The sequence below is a fragment of the Felis catus genome, chromosome A2, assembly GCF_018350175.1.
Source record: "Felis catus isolate Fca126 chromosome A2, F.catus_Fca126_mat1.0, whole genome shotgun sequence".
NCBI lineage: Eukaryota > Metazoa > Chordata > Mammalia > Carnivora > Felidae > Felis > Felis catus.
The window spans coordinates 81,164,704-81,185,509 of NC_058369.1; the positions used below are offsets into that span (position 1 = coordinate 81,164,704).

The 20,806-nt window shown below is 34.4% G+C and overlaps 1 protein-coding gene across 3 annotated transcripts in view; it reads left to right on the top strand.

Annotated features, from left to right (window-relative positions):
* RELN (reelin) overlaps nt 1-20,806 on the top strand; it is a 536,751-nt gene that overhangs the window by 367,054 nt on the left and 148,891 nt on the right. For all 3 annotated transcript variants that reach the window (XM_019825367.3, XM_019825368.3, XM_011280339.4), the window contains exons 17-20: nt 404-470; nt 5,097-5,330; nt 5,994-6,155; nt 10,752-10,988. In XM_019825367.3, the coding sequence (XP_019680926.3) occupies nt 404-470; nt 5,097-5,330; nt 5,994-6,155; nt 10,752-10,988 (700 nt within the window). The remainder of the gene's footprint in view (nt 1-403; nt 471-5,096; nt 5,331-5,993; nt 6,156-10,751; nt 10,989-20,806) is intronic.

Sequence of the window (20,806 nt, forward strand, 5' to 3'; positions counted from 1 at the left end):
CTCTATTTCATGATATATCAAATTGGTCCTTTGAAAATTAGTTCTACCTAAAGAAATTAAACTGTAGAACGTTCAACTCAGAAGCACTAATATTCTTCCTGAAATCATTTTAGCCAAAGAGACTCCATTAAGGAACCCAAATCATATGTTCTTACCTTTTTTTTTTTTTTTGCTATGAAACATTAAAATCTTGAAAGAATTAACTTAAAACATTTCCAGCAAATTTGTAGCTAAGCACTTAACTTGTCACATAGTGCTCTATATGTCACCCTGGATTCCTGTGCATTTAATGGACTAGATTTCATGGGGGTTGCTTCACAAAATTGATTCACATGCTGATGTTTTCTTGGTTTTTCCACTTGTTTTGCCTTATTTTTACTTGCTGTTTTTTCTCTGCCTGCAGTTTATATTGGTCCATCGTGTCTCAAATTCTGTTCTGGCAGAGGACAGTGCACTCGACATGGTTGCAAGTAAGCATTTTAAAATAATAATTATACTTCTTTTTTTTGATTACGTACTTTATATATTGAAGCCACAAGTCATTTTAACTTGTTTTAATTTCCATTTTAGGCTTTTGAGGTCTTTTGAAGGCCAAAGTAGGATACTCCAAATTGAATTTAAGCATAATAGAACATTAAGTGTGTTTTGTAAGTAGAAATTGATGAATAAATAACTTTTCTATTAAGCTAAATTGTAAATAAATTTAGCATACCTCATGTAAATTTGTGAACTAATTTGAATTCTTCACAGTTTGATGACTGCCTTTTCTGTCTTTGGTTACATTCTTCAATATGCTATTGAAGCTATTGAATATGCTTCAATATTTTAATTCCTAGCATGCTTTGTAAATGAATTATGAAAATCATTACTGACCCATAAACCCAAGGCTAAAGGAAACTGGAATGAGCCAAATTTAGCAGTTTGATAAGAAAATTCATCTTTGAGTATAATTCTGCAATCTTACTTACCTTTGAAAATCATTTGGGTCTTCAAAATGATATATAAAGTATTTTACATGATAATGATGTTGAATATGAAATTTGAAATTATATATAAATAGTTAATATCTAGTCACCACTGAAGCATTGTGTTATGTTTATAACAAGAATTGGTATTCATATGTATTATGTCATTCCCATATTAACATTTAATTATAAAATATTTGGGAGATTCCCAAAACCACAGACAATCTCGGTTATACAGCTAAGTTTTCAACAACTGATCATCTAGTTTGTCTCTTCTTGTCCTCCAAACAAAAAGAGTAGTAATTAATTAACGGAGAACTCATAAAAGGAATTTCTGCCTGATCATTTGGAAATTATATGTATGAGGCAAGACACTTGTCAGCACTGAGAGTAGAGGGTCACGTTAACTTCTTAACTATGTTGCAGTGAATTTAATTAACAAAGAAGTCACTCTGCACAATAGAAAGTATTAAAGAATTGAAAAGTTCCTATTCATATTCCAAAAGTGAAGAGGCACCTAGTGGCTCAGTCAGGCACCTAACTGTTGATTTCGGCTCGGGTCATGATATGGTTCATGGGTACGAGCCCCACGTTGGGTTCTGTGCTGATGGTGTAGAGCCTGCTTGGGATTCTTTCTCCCTGTCTCTGTGCCCCTTTCCCTTTCTCTCTCTTTCTCTCCTTCTCTCTCTCTCTCTTTCTCAAAATAAATAAATAAACTTAAAAAAAATTATTTAAAAAACCAGTGAATATGTGTCTCTGTGCTTTTGAATAAAACCACCAACTCCTACCCCAAAAGACTGACTCATTAGATCTGTGAAGCATTATCTGGTGTTTTCCTCAAGTTATTATCTTCATCTATTGTCCATATCCAGGCCATCCTCTCCTTAAGTGCATTTCAAATAAAATGAACACAAGAATGCCAGACATCTTTGTAATTCCTGAAAGTTGTCCTGAAAAGTTCTGAAAACAAATTATCTGAAATGACAACTGCTTTTATTAATGAAAATAGAAAGTGCTATTTCTAAAAAAAAAAAAGTGCTATTTCTAAAAAACCCATCTATAATTACAGTAATTCTACTTCATACTTCATTTTTCGTGTACAATATCCTGTTAGCATTCAGTGGTTTTATTAAGGCAACCACCTGTGTCACTCATGATGGATGCAAACAGAAATCTGAATGGCCCTGTTATGCCTTTGGGCATTGGTTTTTTGTTTGTTTGTTTGTTTTTTAACACCATACATCATTTTGAACAATCATGGCCTTTTCCTCCTTCTAAGGTTTTGCAGAATATTTTCACCAGTTATAACTTGAGTTTTTTTTCCCTATTTCTGATGACATTTTACATAATATTCAATGGTTTTGTTCATCTGTGGCTGCACTGTTTGACTACTACATCCTTTTTTAAAAAAAATTTTTTTAATGTTTATTTTTGAGAGAGAAAGAGACAAAACCTGAGCAGGGGAGGGAGAGAGAGAGGCACACACACACACACACACACACACACACACACACACAATCCGAAGCAGGCTGCAGGCGCTGAGCTGTCAGCACAGAGCCCCATGCGGGCTTGAACTCCCTAACTGGGAGATCATGACCTGAGCGGAAGTCACATGCTAAACCGACTGAGCCACCCAGGTGCCCTGGTGACTACTACATCCTTTTCCGGCAATATATGCTTTGTCAAGCATGAGCAAAATTGCATAGAAAAGAAATTTATATTTGGTACCATTTATTTCTCTTAAACAGATGCTTGAATTTGGGGCCCCTGCAGCTTTGTTTCTCTTCTCACTTTGCTCCCCTCATCACTGCTATTATTTGCTACCAGGATTCCACCTCTCCTGCTGCCTAACATGTTTTTGCCTGTGTGCAATACTCAGGCCTGGATTTCAAAACTGATAAGTCTTTATTCTGATAAGCCCACCCCTGTTAGAGGTTCTAGTGAGAAGGGCAGAAGGCCTCCTTTTATCTTGACATTCAAGGTGACCATAATGCTACACTTGAGGATGGGTAGAAAAACCTGCAGAGGCTATATTTAGAGTCAGGAGAGCCTCATGCCATTCCTGAAATCTCCTGTTACCCTACTGTTTCACTGCAAAACAAAGACTACAAATGTATTTTTAAATATATGAATGGAATCCTTATCAACATTTTATCCCAATTATATAACTTTTGATTAAAAGTACACTTCCAAAACCACTAAATGGGAACTGACTCCAGTGTGAGTCTTCTCTAAATGATCACCAATTTCTGTCCAAACAGTGGTCCTAAGAAGACACATTTAAGATACACAGAAATGCATTTGCCCTGAAATGCCATGGTAAACCACATATAGCTCTCCAATGTCAAAATGTGTCTTCTTTAGCTAATTTGTTTATCCTTCTTGGAAATTACTTGGCTATTCACAGTTTAAATCAATGAGATAACATGGGAAAGAAGCAAACTGTGTGAGGCTTATTTACATGCTACATAAATACTGTTTTTCTTTCCCAATCCCATCCCTAATGCCAAGACAACCTTCAGACTTCATGCTGTAGTAGGGTCCAACTTCCTTGATAACATGATGACGACTGTAAACCTTCTCCCTCAGAATATCCAATACACATTTGATACACCAGTGCTAAACAAGTAGCTTTCAAAGTTATGCCATAATATCACTTTATTGGCCCTACACTGCTTTATAAATGCTTCCAATTTTAGGAAGTTTTGAATGCTTAGATGAACGCTCCTTACCCCACCCAAAAAAAGACACCAATTTTATTTTATAATGGGTGACATAGTATATATATAGTGAAAAATAAATAGTACAATGAAAATAAAGAATTTAAAACTAATTCCTGATATGTAAATGCCTTAGAATATAAGAGGTTTCTGATATTCAACTAGTGAGTTATCTGTGATGAGTGTCCTAATATAAATATAGTAGAAAGTGGGGCGCCTGGGTGGCTCAGTCGGTCAAGCATCCGACCTTAGCTCAATCTCATAGTCTGTGAGTTTGAGCCCCGCATCAGGCTCTGTACTGATAGCTCAGAGCCTGGAGCCTGCTTCAGATTCTGCGCCCCCCTCTCTCTCTCTCTCTACCCCTTCCCCACTCACACTCTGCCTCTCTCTGTCTCAAAAATAAATAAACATTAAAAACATTTTAAAAAATACTTTAAATATATATATATATATATATATATATATATATATATATATATATATGTGGTAGGAGACAAGTTGTTGTGTGGGGTTTATTTTGTTCTTTTTCTTGAAGCACTACTAATTTGGGATTCCACCGTGGGACAACACAGTTCTGCTAAGGACATCTATCTTGGTGAAGGTGTTCACATTCCCTTTATAATGTCAACCTAAGTTTGAAATAAAGATAGATTTATTTTCCAATCTTTTCCAAATATTTCAAATAATTTCTATCACAAACGTAATGTGTATTTTTACATTTGTTCTTAGAGAAAATTTATTCTAGATATCTTTGGAAGTATTTTTTATTTATTTTTTATGAATTTAATGAACATCATTATGAATAAAATTATATATGCAATAACATAACTTTTACAAAAACTTTACATTGGAAATGTGCACAGATGTAGATGCATTCACAGATGAATCACTGGCATTGGTTAAAGATGAGTGCTGAATTATTGTTTTAATCAGAAGCTTTTTATAGCAGGGCTGTGTAAAGACTATATTCTTTTGTAATATTTCAGTCAATTGACTTTATCAAGTCTTCAGATTCAGTATTTTCCAGAGACTAATGAGCCTCACCTACCATTCAATCAAATGCTGGCCCCTGGACTTCCTCCTCCTTGAATTAGATTCATGGACCTCTGTAAGGACCAACAGCTTAAGATATTATTTCGTGATATTTTGGGGCGCCTGGGTGGCTCAGTCAGTTGAGCGTCCGACTTCGGCTCAGGTCATGATCTCACAGTTCGTGGGTTCGAGCCCCGCTTTGGGCTCTGTGCTGACAGCTCAGAGCCTGGATCCTGCTTCAGATTCTGTGTCTCCCTCTCTCTCTGTTCCTCCCCCAGTCATGCTCTGTCTCTCCCCTTCAAAAATAAATAAAAACATTTTTAAAAAAAGAAAAATAGAAGATTCTTTAAAAAAAAATATTTTGTGATATCTCTTTCAGGTGTGACCCTGGATTTTCTGGCCCAGCCTGTGAGATGGCATCCCAGACATTCCCAATGTTTATTTCTGAAAGCTTCGGCAGTTCCAGGCTCTCCTCTTACCATAACTTTTACTCTATCCGTGGTGCTGAAGTCAGCTTTGGTTGTGGTGTCTTGGCCAGTGGTAAGGCCCTGGTTTTCAACAAAGATGGAAGGCGTCAGCTCATTACGTCTTTCCTTGACAGCTCACAGTCCAGGTGAGTTAAGGCAGGGTGGAATACATATAGAAACCAGATGCTAATGATTGAATTTAGATCTATTTATTTTCCTTTTTTTGTTGTTGTTGATATGTACATCTTTCGATTTTTAATCTAGAGAGAGCTTACAGTTAGTTGCTATAGGGTTAATTTGTCCTAGTTTTTAATAAATTAAAAGGCTTACTGATGACTTTAAGATACTAATGACTGACTGGTTTTTAAACATATGAAATGTTAGCATCAAAACTGTGTTCTTAAGCCAAGGGCTAGTTAATTATTTATGTAGTTTTATTTATTTGACAGCTTGCAGAGGCTGATTAGATTTATTCTACATCTTCCCTTCCCCCAGTGCCTCATAAATAATGCAGTAAAGGAATGATTGGCATTTTAAGTGTATGTACACAAGTGCATAGTATACAAGTATGTATAAATATATACTCATGTTTTGCATGGATATATCTGCATATAAACGTGCATTGACCTCATCTTCTACACATATTCATACATCTCACAGTGAAATTACTTACATTTTATAAGAGATGAGTAGAAACATGCAGCTTTTCAGTAATTCATTTAAATTTGTTTGAAATTCTTTATAAGCCAAAATGAACATTATGATACAAATGTTTATGCATATGCTAATTACAGACAATTCATATCTAGGTTTCTCCAGTTCACACTGAGGCTAGGGAGCAAGTCTGTTCTGAGCACATGCAGAGCCCCTGACCAGCCTGGTGAAGGAGTTTTACTGCATTATTCTTACGATAATGGGATAACTTGGAAACTCTTGGAGCACTATTCATATCTCAACTATCATGAGCCCAGGTACGTTGGAAAGCATTTGGAAAAATGATTAGAGTGATATCTCCTTCCTGGGGAAATCATCAGTCAACTGGTGTAGATCAGATATTTTTCCATTGAGAGATGGTGAGGACAAAGATTAATGTGTCTTGTAATAAAAAACTAGCAAGCCACATTCTTCTATTTCATTTGTCTTACTGATTTCTGATAATTTGAAGAAATTTGTTCTCATATTTTGAAATATACATCTAAGGGAAATATTTTGATGCCTAGGAAAGAGAAAAATAGTTAACACTATTTCCCTTATTCAACTATACTGCAGCCTATCAGCCTATTAGATATGATTTTGATATGACACTAAATTATAAACTCTGTTAACAACTATTTGTTAGCAATACATTATAATATGTTATAATAAATCATATGAGACAATAATTCTAAAACCTGATAACAAGTATGTATTTAAAATTTGCATGTAATATGTAGAGTCCCTGCCAAAGATTGAAGGGTGAGGATATTTTTAAAGTTCTTTCTTCAGGCCACTTCTGTTTTTCTTTAGCTTATACATTTCATAATCTATAGTTGCAATTGTGAGATTTAAGTTTTACTTGAAGCAGAGGCATCCTTCGATGTTGTCAGAATAGTAATCACCACTGGTGGTACATTTTTAGCAATGCCCAGAGGGCTGTCTCCCCTTCTAGGACAGTATTGACCTACTCACTGAAATTCTTTAGAAAATTGCACAAGAGGAGGATGGGAAAATTAAATACCACTAGAAGAGGTAACACTATGGCTACATTCACAGTTAGTGAAGAACTAACACCATTTGCCTTCCTGGAAGTACATTTTGATCACAGGGAAATATGAAAGAGAGCAAGGGTTTTGGGCACTGAGGTTTGCATTGGCACTGTGGCAAAAAGACAGGGGCACTGATGCTAGACTTTATATACTGAAAGTTGTTGCCTAGAGCAGTCCCTATATTTAAGTGTTTGTAAACAAATGAGAAATTTAATTTTCATAGAAAAGAAAGTAGCATGTAACAAGAAAATAGCTAACAACTGTTATGAGTTGTAATTGTTTACATTATAAAATTTTAAGAACACATCAGATGTGTTGAGTGTTCCCTGTAAAAGTAAGTGAAAGGCTAACCTTAACTTTCTCACTCAGTAGACAATATGAATACCAAAAACACACTTCACAGACTCTCCATAGAAAACATTAAAAGACAATTAAATGAAAAGCAGGTTGATAATAATGAAAGCAGGACGAAAATATCACTGTCCTAAGTTAACTTGGTCTAAAACACAATTTTTTCTAACAAAGATGGACAGGTCCAAAATTCAATAATCAATCTTTATCATGAAATTTAATTAATCTTTGTTGATATGAAAAATAATTACACATTAAATGTGCTATTGCAAAGGTGCATTTAATCTTGCCTGCCATTTGACAGCAACATTTTTCTTCTAAGCAGAATCAACATGGCTTTTCAGAACTAGGTATGTGCATAGCTTGAAAGATTAAGATCCGAGTGGAGATTTTTTTTAAAAAGAGAACATGGTAGAGGTGTCAAGAACACTTTTATTTTCAATTGTATGTACGTCTGCCCATGAGACTCTTCCTCCATCCCCCTCTTTCTTACAAATATTAATAAAAGTGACATGGCAGAAGTAGAATTTGATCTATTCTGGATACTAAATTATATTTTACATGATAAATAATACAAACCATGTAAATTCTTCACAGGAGAGTTAAATGTATCTTGATGCCTTTAGCCATTTGCTGTATTTTCTTCTGTCTAAATTGCTGCCTGTAACTACTGTCAATTCCATGTTGTCCCTTCCTGCCATGGCTGTTCCAAAATGAAGTATGACCCATAAATTAGATATTCTAGTTAGCTAACCACTGTTACTTCCAGCCAATTTCTAATAATTCTTTTCCCTATGAGTCACTCAGTAAGTAAAAGAACCCTGTCTGCTTTCTATTTATAAATTTTAAAGCCTGTACATTCATCTAAGTTAATCTTTTAATTCAAACTGACTAGAACGTTGTGCACTAATTGGCATTTTCGATGTAAAACTTTATATCACTGCTGAAACTAAAATTATTCTAGATTTGTCTTAATTATAGGGCTTGTTTCTTATTCTAAAATTTTTATAAAGCCTATTTTTATTTTATTTTTGTTTTGATTGCTGTATTTGATTACAAAAATGTGTGAGCTTAGTATCTACCCCAAAAGGAAGAACGATACAGAAAGTTGACCCAAATCCCTGGGATCCCATCCAGGAATCTTCTGATCAAATGGTTCCAAAGGTATTGTAATGAGCTGATGCCATATGCAGAGTGGTGGAAACAGAGATTCCCACCCCACCTCATGATAGGACGTAATTGTTAAGAGTACAGGCTCGAGAGCCATGCTGTCTAGGTGCAGCTCCTGGCATTGCCACTTAAAAGCTGCTTAACATTAGAGAGAATATTCAACCTTTTTGTGTCTCAGTATTCAAATTTCTATCAGGGTATAGTGACAACGTGTACTTCATTTATGCAGCAAGAATTTGTTGAGTTTTTGATATGTGCCAGATACTATTCTAGATGCTAAGACATGATAGTGAAAAACCAAAAAGTGTATCTGACTTTGGCATAAGGATATTATTCCAACTTCACAGATGAAGGTGCTGAGGAACATAGAAGTTGAGTACCTTCCCTGCAGCTGCAAAGTTATTAACCATTAGGTGTCAGAGTGGGGACTTTAACCCAACAGTCTGATTACAGACCTGTAGTCTTAATATCATTGCCAAGGAAAATATTGGTCATTTCAATTACTGTTATCACACACACATATGTATATGCACTAAAATAAGGAAATAAATGAAAATAAACTTTAAAGTTGCCTGAAAAATTCTACTTTTCAGTTTTTTGGTTTTTGGGGTTTTTTTTAAGAAAGAGTGCACACATATAAGCTGGGGAAAGGGGCTGAGGTGGGGGGGGGGGGGGGGAGAGAGAGAGAGAGAGAGAGAAAGAGAGTCCCAAGCAGGCTCCATGCTTGGCACAGAGTCTGACATAAGGCTTGATCCCACAGCCCTAGGATCATGACCTGATCTGAAATCAAGAGTTGAACAGTCAACCACCTGAGCCACCCAGGCACCCCTCAGTTGTTATTTTTAAATTATATTTATTTTCATCAGAGAATAGTAATTGCTTTTAAAATTATTATAAAGGAAAATTATAATTTTCTAATAACATGATGATCAAATTAAATGATTAAATTAATGCATGATTTTTTTCATTATGGAGCCAGTTTGAATATAGTTTAATTAATTTCTTTACATATTTGGTATGTTAATATAAATAAATATAGTTACTTGACTATTTAATAAAAATATTTAGAAATTAAAGTGAAAATTACTAAAATACTCAATTTAAATTTTATTCTTTCCTTCTAATAAATTCACATGGGTAAAAAAATTCACAGATTTAAAGTTTTTAAGACCAAAAGTATTTAAAAGTATTTAAAAACCATAAAAATTACTGTTCTGTCTTTTTAATTTAAGCACTGTTTTTAAATTTATATTTCTATATTTGAATAATGATTTTTCCTTATTTAAAAAGTACATTTTCTCCCATTGCAAAAAATTCTGCCTGTTTTTTACTGGTCATTTGTATAATTAATAGTGATGAAAATCATGTTATTCTATCCCATATTTCCATATACAAATTATTTAAAGAGAAAATAGGCATTATTTTTAATAACTCTACATGAGAAATTACATTTCCATGGTTTTAACATTTCTTGACACAATAAGAAGAAACATAATACAAATATGAAAATCAATCTAATTTCTAATTCATTCCAGCCTTAGACACTGAAGTTTTTAAATAATTTGTTTCTAAGTTACCCAACTAGTCACCTGTCTTAGGGAGCTTTCCTTTGCTCACTAGGAAAAAGACTCAGTCCCTTTAGCATGTGTTTACTGCTAACACCTCTCCTGGTGTTTAATTGTACATTGATGGAGACAAATGTTCCATTTGCCATTTGCTTCATGTCTCACCTTGTGTATGGATGTGAGCAGCATGGAATGTGATTTATGGAGCTTTCAAGCAGATGTCATTGCAGTGGCAATTAATGTATGGTTCCTGCTGCTGTGTACAGTAATTGCTCCTGGAAATTAGATATTATTCTTAATTTTCTTCCCCATTTGTCACATACAGGTTTGTTGTCATGGCCACCATGACACAGCAAGTCACCTCATACACTGTGTTCAACTGACGGGAATTAGGAAGGGCCGCAGTTCCAACCAGCCTCAAACTGTAATATGTGTAACAAGATGCCCAAGCTCCTTTTTCAGACTAAGACAAATCCTGCCACTTTGACAACAACTGTGTTTTATTGAGTTAGCTTTTCTGAGCAGATGAATGCAAGCAGTCACATTTTTTGATGGGTTTGGAAGACTTTGTTTGAGTCAGACAGGAAATTGGAAATCTCAGAAGAATGTTTATAATAGTGGGAGAACTATTTTTTTAATGCTATACTACGAGAAAAAATATGCTGTTGTGAACGTTTGTATTTTAAGATACCAAAGTAATCTGAATTTTTACTTTTATTTGTTTATTTATTTTTAGAATAATCTCCGTAGAGTTACCAGATGATGCAAGACAGTTTGGAATCCAGTTCAGATGGTGGCAACCATATCATTCTTCCCAGGGAGAAGATGTATGGGCCATTGATGAGATTATCATGACATCTGTCCTTTTCAATAGCATTAGCCTCGACTTTACCAATCTTGTGGAGGTCACTCAGTCTCTGGGATTCTACCTTGGAAATGTTCAGCCGTACTGTGGCCACGACTGGACACTTTGGTAAGAATTTCATCTCTGCTGTTGTTATAATTTACATTAAGGATTGGAACATAAGAACGATCTTCTGGTTCACCCAGTTCTTACTCATTTGCTGACAAATATTTACTGAATACGAACCATTTCAAAAGTCATTATTATGTCTACAGGTAAGATATCTTGGGAAGCAGAACTGTAAACAAAATACTGATAGATTTAAATAAATGTAAAATTTCACCATAGTTTTTAATCTCAAATTTTTATTTCCCACAGTTACATATAAAACCCCTCTTTAAAAAGTGTTAATAACTAAAGTCACTACCATATTCTCCCTTCATGGAGGCCCACCACGGATCATGGTAAAATGTGAAATCACTCTAATGACTATTTTATTAAAATACTACTTCTCATGAGTAGTTCTGTTTTCATGCTGTCTTACATAAAGTCCAGGAGGTTTTTTCATCTTTAACTTATTAACTAAGATCTCCTTTTAAATCCATCTTATTAAGCAATGTTGGACCAGTAAGTCATATAGTTAATGTTGTTGGGGTTTCAGGATTGTGGGATATCCTAGTCAAGATAACCCATCTTAGATTTAACCCCCCTATAGGCAAATGCAAGCTTAATTATACAATAATCAGTAAATAAGTAATTTAAGACTGTGGTTAGTACTTCAAGAACATCAGTAGGATGACACAATAGTGATTAACTGGAGTTGGGAGGCAGCTACCTAAGGTACAAAGGAGGAGACTATGTTCAGATAGTTCAGATGGTGGATATGATATAGTCCACTGATTAGAACAGAGAAGAAAAAGGAAATTCTAGCCACATGATGATCTGATGGAAGAACATTCCAACTAGGAAAATTTACAGTGCAAAGACTCCAGAAGTGAGAGTGACCATGGTATATTCAAGGATCAGGAAGCCCAGGGAGGGAGGGAGCAAAGGTGAGGAATAGACACCAAGAGTTGTGCAGAGGCCGGATTATGTAGGGCTTCTAGGCTCAGGGACTCTAGATTAAAACTCAAGTCTACATTATTCCAAAACCCATAGCCTGCACCAGTGTGCAAACTGCCCCTCTGTGGGTCCGTTCGGGACTTTAAACATGATTGAGGAATAATTTTCTAAGAGAGTTTTACTTTCTGTGGAGTCATGGTCAGACCAATTTAATTTCTCCAGACGAATATCACCGAGAGCTCTTCACTGCAGTTGTCTCCAGAGAGCATATCATAAATGACCCATCAGTGACCTTATCATAATGAGAGGTAAATTTTACACACCGTTGCACAGAAAATTACCTTTGATGGGAATTGTGCATGGAACTCACATCTCATACACAGCAGGCTAAAATTCTAGCATCAAAATGACAGCTAATGGAATGGAAGTGCAGCTGGTCACTTTTGCTGCAAGCACTGTGGAACTAGATAGAATGAAATTTCTATATGGCAAAGTATGAAAGGTTATATTACGTGTTTTCTATCTGATAGCCTCCAATGCTGGTTTTTATGGACATTCTTTCTTAGTCCTAGAGCCTTCACAGAAAACAAAGAGGTGACGTAAAATAAGAAGATGCAAAGATGTAAGCCAAAATGAGATTTCTTAGAATTATATGCTTCTGAAAATTTAAATCGACCTGAATTAACAGCAGTTCAAATCGGTCATACACCATAAACCGTATCCCTCAAGATTTGTGTGGTAATTTTTTTTCCAGCACTTTTAATACAACAAAGAGTCATATCATGAATGCAAGTCCTGTATCGTGTTTATTTTCATAAATAGTTAACATCTGCTCAAATAAACTCCAAAGTTGCTGAGCATTTTAATTCAACACTTGGGTTGAATGCATGATAAGAGCAGTTTAATTTCTGTGCTTTGATCAAAACCCTAAGAACAATATCCTTTCACACAAGTCTGATGAATATTCTTAACCCACCACTGCTTTAATTGGTGGAGATACATTTACTTTGTGAAAATACAATCACAGTAATTATAGAAAACCATAAGAAAATATAAATAATTGTACAATCCCCATGGGCACCTTAAGCAGCACCGTGGGAGTTTTATTAACAACCACATGTGAGCAACCAGATTTGACTTTCTGATCTTCTCTGAAACGTGAAGGAGTTGTCTTGGTTATGAAACAACAGAGTACACTCTGGCAGTGATAATGAGACTAGAGAAATACATTAACCACTTTAATAAGGACGTGAAAAATTCTTGCTGCTCATTAAAATGAAACAATGTGGAAGATCTCAAACTGTTCCCATTTTCTTAGCCAATGAGTCAGAATAAAGCCCCTTTTAATGATGTTGTTTTCTCTTTGCTGCTGTTGAGGAATATATTGTTCAAGTTCAACAAGAACTCACTTTGGCAGTGTGTTTCAGAAACACTTGTTACAATATTGAAATTCAGGTGATGGTATTGACCAACTATTTATCCTAACCTCTAGTCCTAAAATGTTATAATTTTAGTGTAAGACCTTTGGAGCATATTACCTTATTAACTAAACATTCTTTGAAGATGTTAAGTATGTAGCCTCAAACCTTCAATGACCCTCTTTCTCTCAAGGGAAATTTTGAAATGTATACATGTTCTCTACAAATGGCTGGTGTTAAATTAATTATTGTTGGCTTTTCCCAGCTGTGAGTTCATTTGGTTCTCATTTTCTAACTCATGACTTCCCATGTGCATGGATTGTTGCTGCTGAGTGTTCTCCAGGGAAAGCTTGGACAATTGCTTTTTCATTAGAAGAATTACAGTCAATATACTATAAATCACTTTACAGTGTGTCATCATAGAGCTCTTTTTTTCTGTAGATAAATGAATTGCTTTTAATTATTTGTAGTACTTTCCTTTCTTCCATGCATGGTATCTGCTATCAGAACCTCTATCTGCTTTATGTTCTAAAAATAGCCTTTAAAACTTCTTATATATATTTTAAGATCACTAAAGGCATCATTTTAATTGAGGTTTATTAAATATTATCTGACTAATACTATTAGTGACATTACCAAGGGACATTGACATTCCTCTGTCTAATCTGGTGAGGTATACAGGTGGTAAGGATATTGCTGTCATATATATAAGGTTTCGGTGTCAAAATGTATACAACTGCAAAGGATGGTTGTTATAGCATATTAGAATTGGCAGTTGGTTTTAGTAGCAGAGATAAAGAGTTTTCCAGACAAGCAAAAGCTGAAGGAGTTTAGGGGTGCCTTGCTGGCTCAGCCAGTAGAGCATGAGACTCTTGATCTCAGGGTTGTGAGTTCAAACCCCACATTGGGTATGGAGCCTACTTAAAAATAAAAAAAAGCTGAAGGAGTTCAGCACCACTAGGCAGGCCTTACAAGAAATATTAAAGGAAATTTTGAAAGCTGAAGCAAAAGGGCACTAATTAGTAACAGAAGAATCTTTGAAAATATAAATCTCATTGGTAAAGGAAGGTATATGGTTAAATTCAGAATACTGAAATATGGTAGTGATGGTAGTTAAATCATTTATAAACCTAGAATGAATATTAAAAGACAAAAGTAGCAAAAATAATGATATAATAATTTGTTAAGGGCTACTCAAGATAAAAAGATGCGAATCATAAAATCAAAAACATAAAACGTGGGTAGAGGGAGTAAAAATGTGGAGCTCTCTAGTATACATTCAAACCTAAGTTATTATCAGATTAAAATAGACTATTACAAATATAAGATGTTTTATGTAAGCCTTGTGGTACCAACAAAGCAAAAACCTGTATAGTAAATACACAAAAGAGAAAGAGAAAGGAATCTAAGCATACCACTATGGAAAGTTACTAAATCACAAAGGATAAGAATAAAAATTAAGAAAAAACAAACTAATGAATTAAAAATAGCTGGAAAACAATTAACAAATGGCAATAGTAAGTCCATACCTATCAATAATTACCTTAAATGTAAATGGACTAAGTGTTCCAATCAAATGACATTGAGTGGCTGATTGAATAAAAAAAATAAGATCCAACTATATGCTGCCTACAGGAGACTGATTTTAGCTTTGAGACCACACACAGACTGAATGTGAGGGGATGGAAAAGATATTCCATACAGGTAGAAGCCAAAAGAAAGCAGGGTTAGCTATACTTATATCAGACAAAATATGCTTTAGGGGAAAAACTGTAATAAGAGACAGAAAAGGTCACTATATAATGAGGAAGGGGTCAATCCAAAAAGTGAATATAATGTTGGTAAATATCTATGTGCCCAACATAAGAGGACCTAAATATTTAAAGCAAATATTAACTGACCTTAAGGAAGAAATAGAAAATAATAATAATAGAGGGCTTAAATAACCCACTTACAACAATGGATAGAGCATCCAGACGGAATATCAATAGGAAAATATTGAATCTAAGACACACTAGGCTAGATGGACTTAACAGATATTTATAGAACATTCCATCCCAAAGCAAAGAATACATATTCTTATCAAGCACACACAAAATACTCTAAAATATTCTCCACGATAGATTATATGTTAGGCCACAAAACAGGTCTTAATAAATTTAAGAAGATTGAAATTATATCAAGCAACTTTTTCTACCACAATCGTTTGGTACTAGAAATTATTTGCAAGGAGAAAATTATAAAATTCTTAAGTGTGGAGATTAAATAACAATCAACGGGTCAAGAAGATCAAAAGAAAAATTAAAAAATATCTTGAGACAAATGAAAATGGAACTACAGCATACCAAAATGTAGGAGATGCACCAAAAAGCAGTGCAAAAAAAAAAAAAATTCATAGCAATAAATGCTTACATTAAGAAGCAAGAAAGATCTCAGGTAAACAACCTAACTTACACTTCAAAGAAGCAGACAAAGAAAAACTAAGCCCAAAGTTAGCAGAATGAGGGAAATAACAAAGATCAGAGCAGAAATAAATGAAACAGAGATTAAAAAGGCAGTAGAAAAGTCAATCAATGAAAGCAAGAGTGGCTTTTTGAAAAGATAAATGAAACAGGCAAACCTTTAGCTAGACTCCCCTCTCCCCAAAAAAAGAAAGAAAGAAAAAAAAGAACTCAAAATTGGAGTTGAAGAGGGATTACAACTGATACCACAGAAATACAAAGGATCATAAGAGAACTGTAAACAATTATACACCAACAAATTAGACAACCTAAAAGAAAGATAAGTTCCTGGAAACATTCAACTCACCAAAACTAAATCATGAAGAAGTAGAACATCTGAACAGACAATTACTAGTAAGGAGATTGAATCCATAATCAAAAACTTCCCAACAAACAAAAGTCCAGGACCAGACAGATTCACTAATGAATCTACTAAACATTTACAGAATAAGTAACATTAATTCTTCTCAAACTCTTCCCCAAAATAGAAGAGCATGGAACACTTCCAAACTCATCTTATGAGTCCAGCATTACCTTGATACCAAAACCAGACAAAGACACCGCAAGAAAAGAAAATTACAGGCCAATATCCATGATGACACAGATGCTAAAATTTTCAACAAAATATTTGAAAACTGAATTCAACAATACATGGAAAGAATCATACACTGTGATTACATGGGATTTATTCCAGGGATGCAAGGATGGTTCCACCTGTGCAAATCAATCACTGTGATGTACCTACCACAAACAAAAGTGAGGATAAAAATCATATGATCATCTCAATAGATGCAGAAAAAGCATTTGGCAAAATTCATCATCCATTTGTCATAAAAACTCTCAACAAATTAGGTATAGGTGGAATGTACCTCAACATAATAAAGGCCATATCTGAGAAGCTCACAGCTAATATCATACTTTATGGTAAGAAGCTGAAACTTTTCCTGTAAGATCAGCAACAAGACAAGGATGCCCACTCTTGCCACTTTTATTCAGTATAGTACTAGAAGTCCTTGTGGGAGCAATTAAAAAAAGAAAAAGAACTAAAAGACTCCAAATCAGAAAGGAAGAAGTAAAATTGTCTCTATTTGCATATGACATCATATATATACATATATATACATATATATACATATATATACATATATATACATATATGTATATACATATATATACATATATGTATATATACATATATGTATATACATATATATACATATATGTATATATGTATATATATATACATATATATACATCATATATGATGCATATGACATCATATATATACATATATATACATATATATACATATATATACATATATATACATATATATATGTATATATATATATACATATATATACATCATATATATACATATATATACATATATATATATATATATATATATATATACGCACACACACACACACTTTAAAGACTTCACCAATAAATTGTAAGAACTTTAAAGACTTTAAAGACTTCACCAATAAACTGTAAGAACTGGTAAACAAATTCAGTAATGCTGCAGGATAAAAAATCAATTGTTTATATACTAAAAATGAACTAGCAGAATGAGAAGTTAAGAAAACAGTCCCATTGACAATTGCATCAAAAAGAATAAAATACCTAGGAACAAATTTAACCAAGGAGGTGAAAGACAGGTCCATTGAAATCCAATAAGATAATGATGAAAGAAATTGTAGAAGACACGAATAAATACAAAGACACTCCATGTTTATAGATTGGAAGAATTAATATTGTTTAAATGCCCATAGTAGCCAAAGCAATCTACAGATTTAATGCAATCCCAATTGAAATTCCAATGACATTTTCCAAAGAAATGGAACAAACAATCCTATAATTTTTATGGAACCACAAAAGACCCCAAAAGCAATCTGAGCAATATAACCAAAGCACTCATGAGAAAGAAGAACAAATCTGGGGGCATTATACTTCCTGGTTTCAAACTGTATTACAAAGGCACAGTAATCATAATAGTATGGTATTGGCATGAAAACAGACACATAGATCTACAAAGAACAGATTAGAGAGCTTAGAAATAAACCCATGCATGGGTGTAAAAAATATTCAGGAGCACCTGGGTGGCTCAGTCAGTTGGGCATTGGACTTCGGCTCGGGTCATGATCTCACGGCTCTAGAATTTGAGACCCACATCGGGCTCTGTGCTGACAGCTCAGAGCCTGGGGCCTGCTTCGGATTCTGTGTCTCCCTCTTTCTCTGCCCCTAACCCACTCGCATTCTGTCTCTGTCTCTCTCAAAAATAAATAAACATTTAAAAAAATTCATTTTTCAAAAGAGCCAAGAATGTTCAATGAGGAAAGGACAGTTCCTTAAGTAAATAATATTTAAAAACTGGACAGCTACATGCCAAAGAATGAAACTGGACCACTATCTTACACCATACACAAAATAACTCAAAATATGAATTAAAAACTCAGACATAAGACCTGAAACCATAAAACCCCTAGAAGAAAATATAGATGGTAAGCATCTTGACATAGATCTTTGCAGTGATTTGGGGGGATATGACACCAACCAAAGGAAACAAAATAAAAAATCAACAAGTGAGACTATATAATACTAAAAGATTTCTTCACAGCCAAGAAAACCATCAATCTATGGAATGGGGGAAAATATTTGCAAATTGTATATCCAACAGGGAGTTAATATTTAAAATGAATGAAGAATACATACAACTCAATAGCAAAAAAAAAAAAATAAGATGATTAAAAATAGGCAGAGGAAGTAAATAGATATTTTTCCAAGAAATACATGCAAATGACCAACAGGTGTGCAAAGGTGCACAAATCACTAATCATCTGAGAAGTGCAAATGAAAACCACAATGAGATATCACCTCACACCTGTTAGAATGGCTGGTATCACAAAGACAAAAAATAACAAGTGTTGGTGAGGATGTGGAGAAAAGGGAACTCTTGTGCTCTGTTGGTGGACATGTAAATTGGTGCAGCCACTATGAAAAACAGTATGGAGGTTCTTCAGAAAATTAAAAATAGAACTACCATATGATCCAGTAATTCCACTCCTGAATATATATCTAAAGAAATGAAATCATTTTCTTAGAAGATACATGTATTCTCATGTTTCATGGCAGCGTTATTTATAATAATCCAAGACATGGAAACAACCTAAGTGTCCATCCGTGGATGAATGGATAAAGAAAATGTGGTTTATACGTACAATAAAATATTTTCAGTCAGAAAAGAGAAGGAAATCCTACCATTCATGGTAACTTGGATTGACCTTGAAAAAAACTAACTCATGGATACAGAGAGCAGATTGGTAGTTACTAGTGGTGTGGTGGCTGAGGGGGGCAGGAGTGGATGAAATGGGTGTAGGTGGTCAAAAGGCACAAATTTTCAGTTATAATATAAATAAGTTCTGCGGGTTTAACATACAGCATGATGACTAGAGTTAATAGTACCATACAGGCATACCGCAGATATACTGCAGGTTCAGTTCCAGACCACCACAATGAAGCAAATATCTCGAAAAAGCAACTGACATGAATTTTTTGGTTTCCCAGGGCATATAAAAGTTATGATTACATTATACTTAGCATATTAAGTGTGAAATAAATAGTATTATATCTAAAAAACAATGTACTTACCTTAATTTGAAAATATTTTATTGCTAAAAAATGATAACCATCCTCTGAGCTTTCAGTAAATCATTATCACTGATCACAGATCACTACAACAAATCTATTAAAAATAATAAAGCTTGAAATATGTGAGAATTACCAAAATGTGACAAAGAGACACCAAATGAGCAAATGCCACTGGAAAAATGGCTCCAGTAGAACTTCACTTGACACAGGGTTGCCACAATGTTCAATTTGTTTAAAACAAACAAACAAACCAAAAAAACATATCTGGGAAGTACAATAAAGGAAAGCATAATAAAACAAGGTATGCTTGTATTGTATATTTGAGAGTTGCCAAGAGAGTAGATCTTAAAATTCTCTTCATAAGGAAAAAAAAGAATTGTAGCTATGTGAAGTGATTGGATGTCAACTAAACATTGTGGTGATCATTTCACTGTAAATACATATATCAACTCATTGTGTTGTATACTAATACAACGGGGTATGTCAATTATTTCTCAATAAAAACTAGCAAAAGTTAAAGTAAAATAGATAGAAAAACATAAAAGTAAAAAAATAGAAAAAAGAAAGCTATAGTTTTCATTTTTCATGATGCTTGAGGAGAAGCAGACTTAATTAAAAGAAGATTTAGAGACCAATGAGACATAGAAACGTTGAAAGGCTTCCTAGGTACTTTCATGGGTGTTAAAACAGAAGTTAGTCATTCCTTGTTATGTCTAATTTTGTTTTTTAATTAAAGCTCTCTCTTTTCTTGGGACACCTGGGTGGCTTAGTCAGTTAAGTGTCCGACTCTTGATTTCGGCTCAGGTCATGATCTCACCGTTTGCGAGGTGGAGCCCATGTCGGGCTTTGTGCTGTCAGCACAGAACTCACTTGGGATTCTCTCTCTCCTCCTCTCTATCCCTCCCCTGCTCACTCTGTCGCGCATTCTCTCTCTCTCTCAAAATAAATAAATAAATAAATAAATTTAAAAGAAAGAAAAAGCTCTCCCTTTTCTTTATACAAGAAAATAAAGTAGCACTTGTCATGTTAGGGTCAGTTTTTAGGAAGAGAAATTTCCTTAGGTTTGTCCTGAAAGTAGAGAGAAAATAAAAGAGCAACACACAAGAAGTGAAATTAGCTGTGAATAACAACAGGCATGAGAAAAAAGGATAACATTATGTGGTATTTAGTGTTGTGCTGGAGGACTTGGGAAGCCTGGTTTTTCACAAGAGCCCCAGGTGGCATGGTCAGCCCTGGAGATGCAGGAAAATAGAGGTATAACAGGAAGAGAACAGCTTTAGGGTGAGTGTCCCATGTAATGAAATCCTCATGT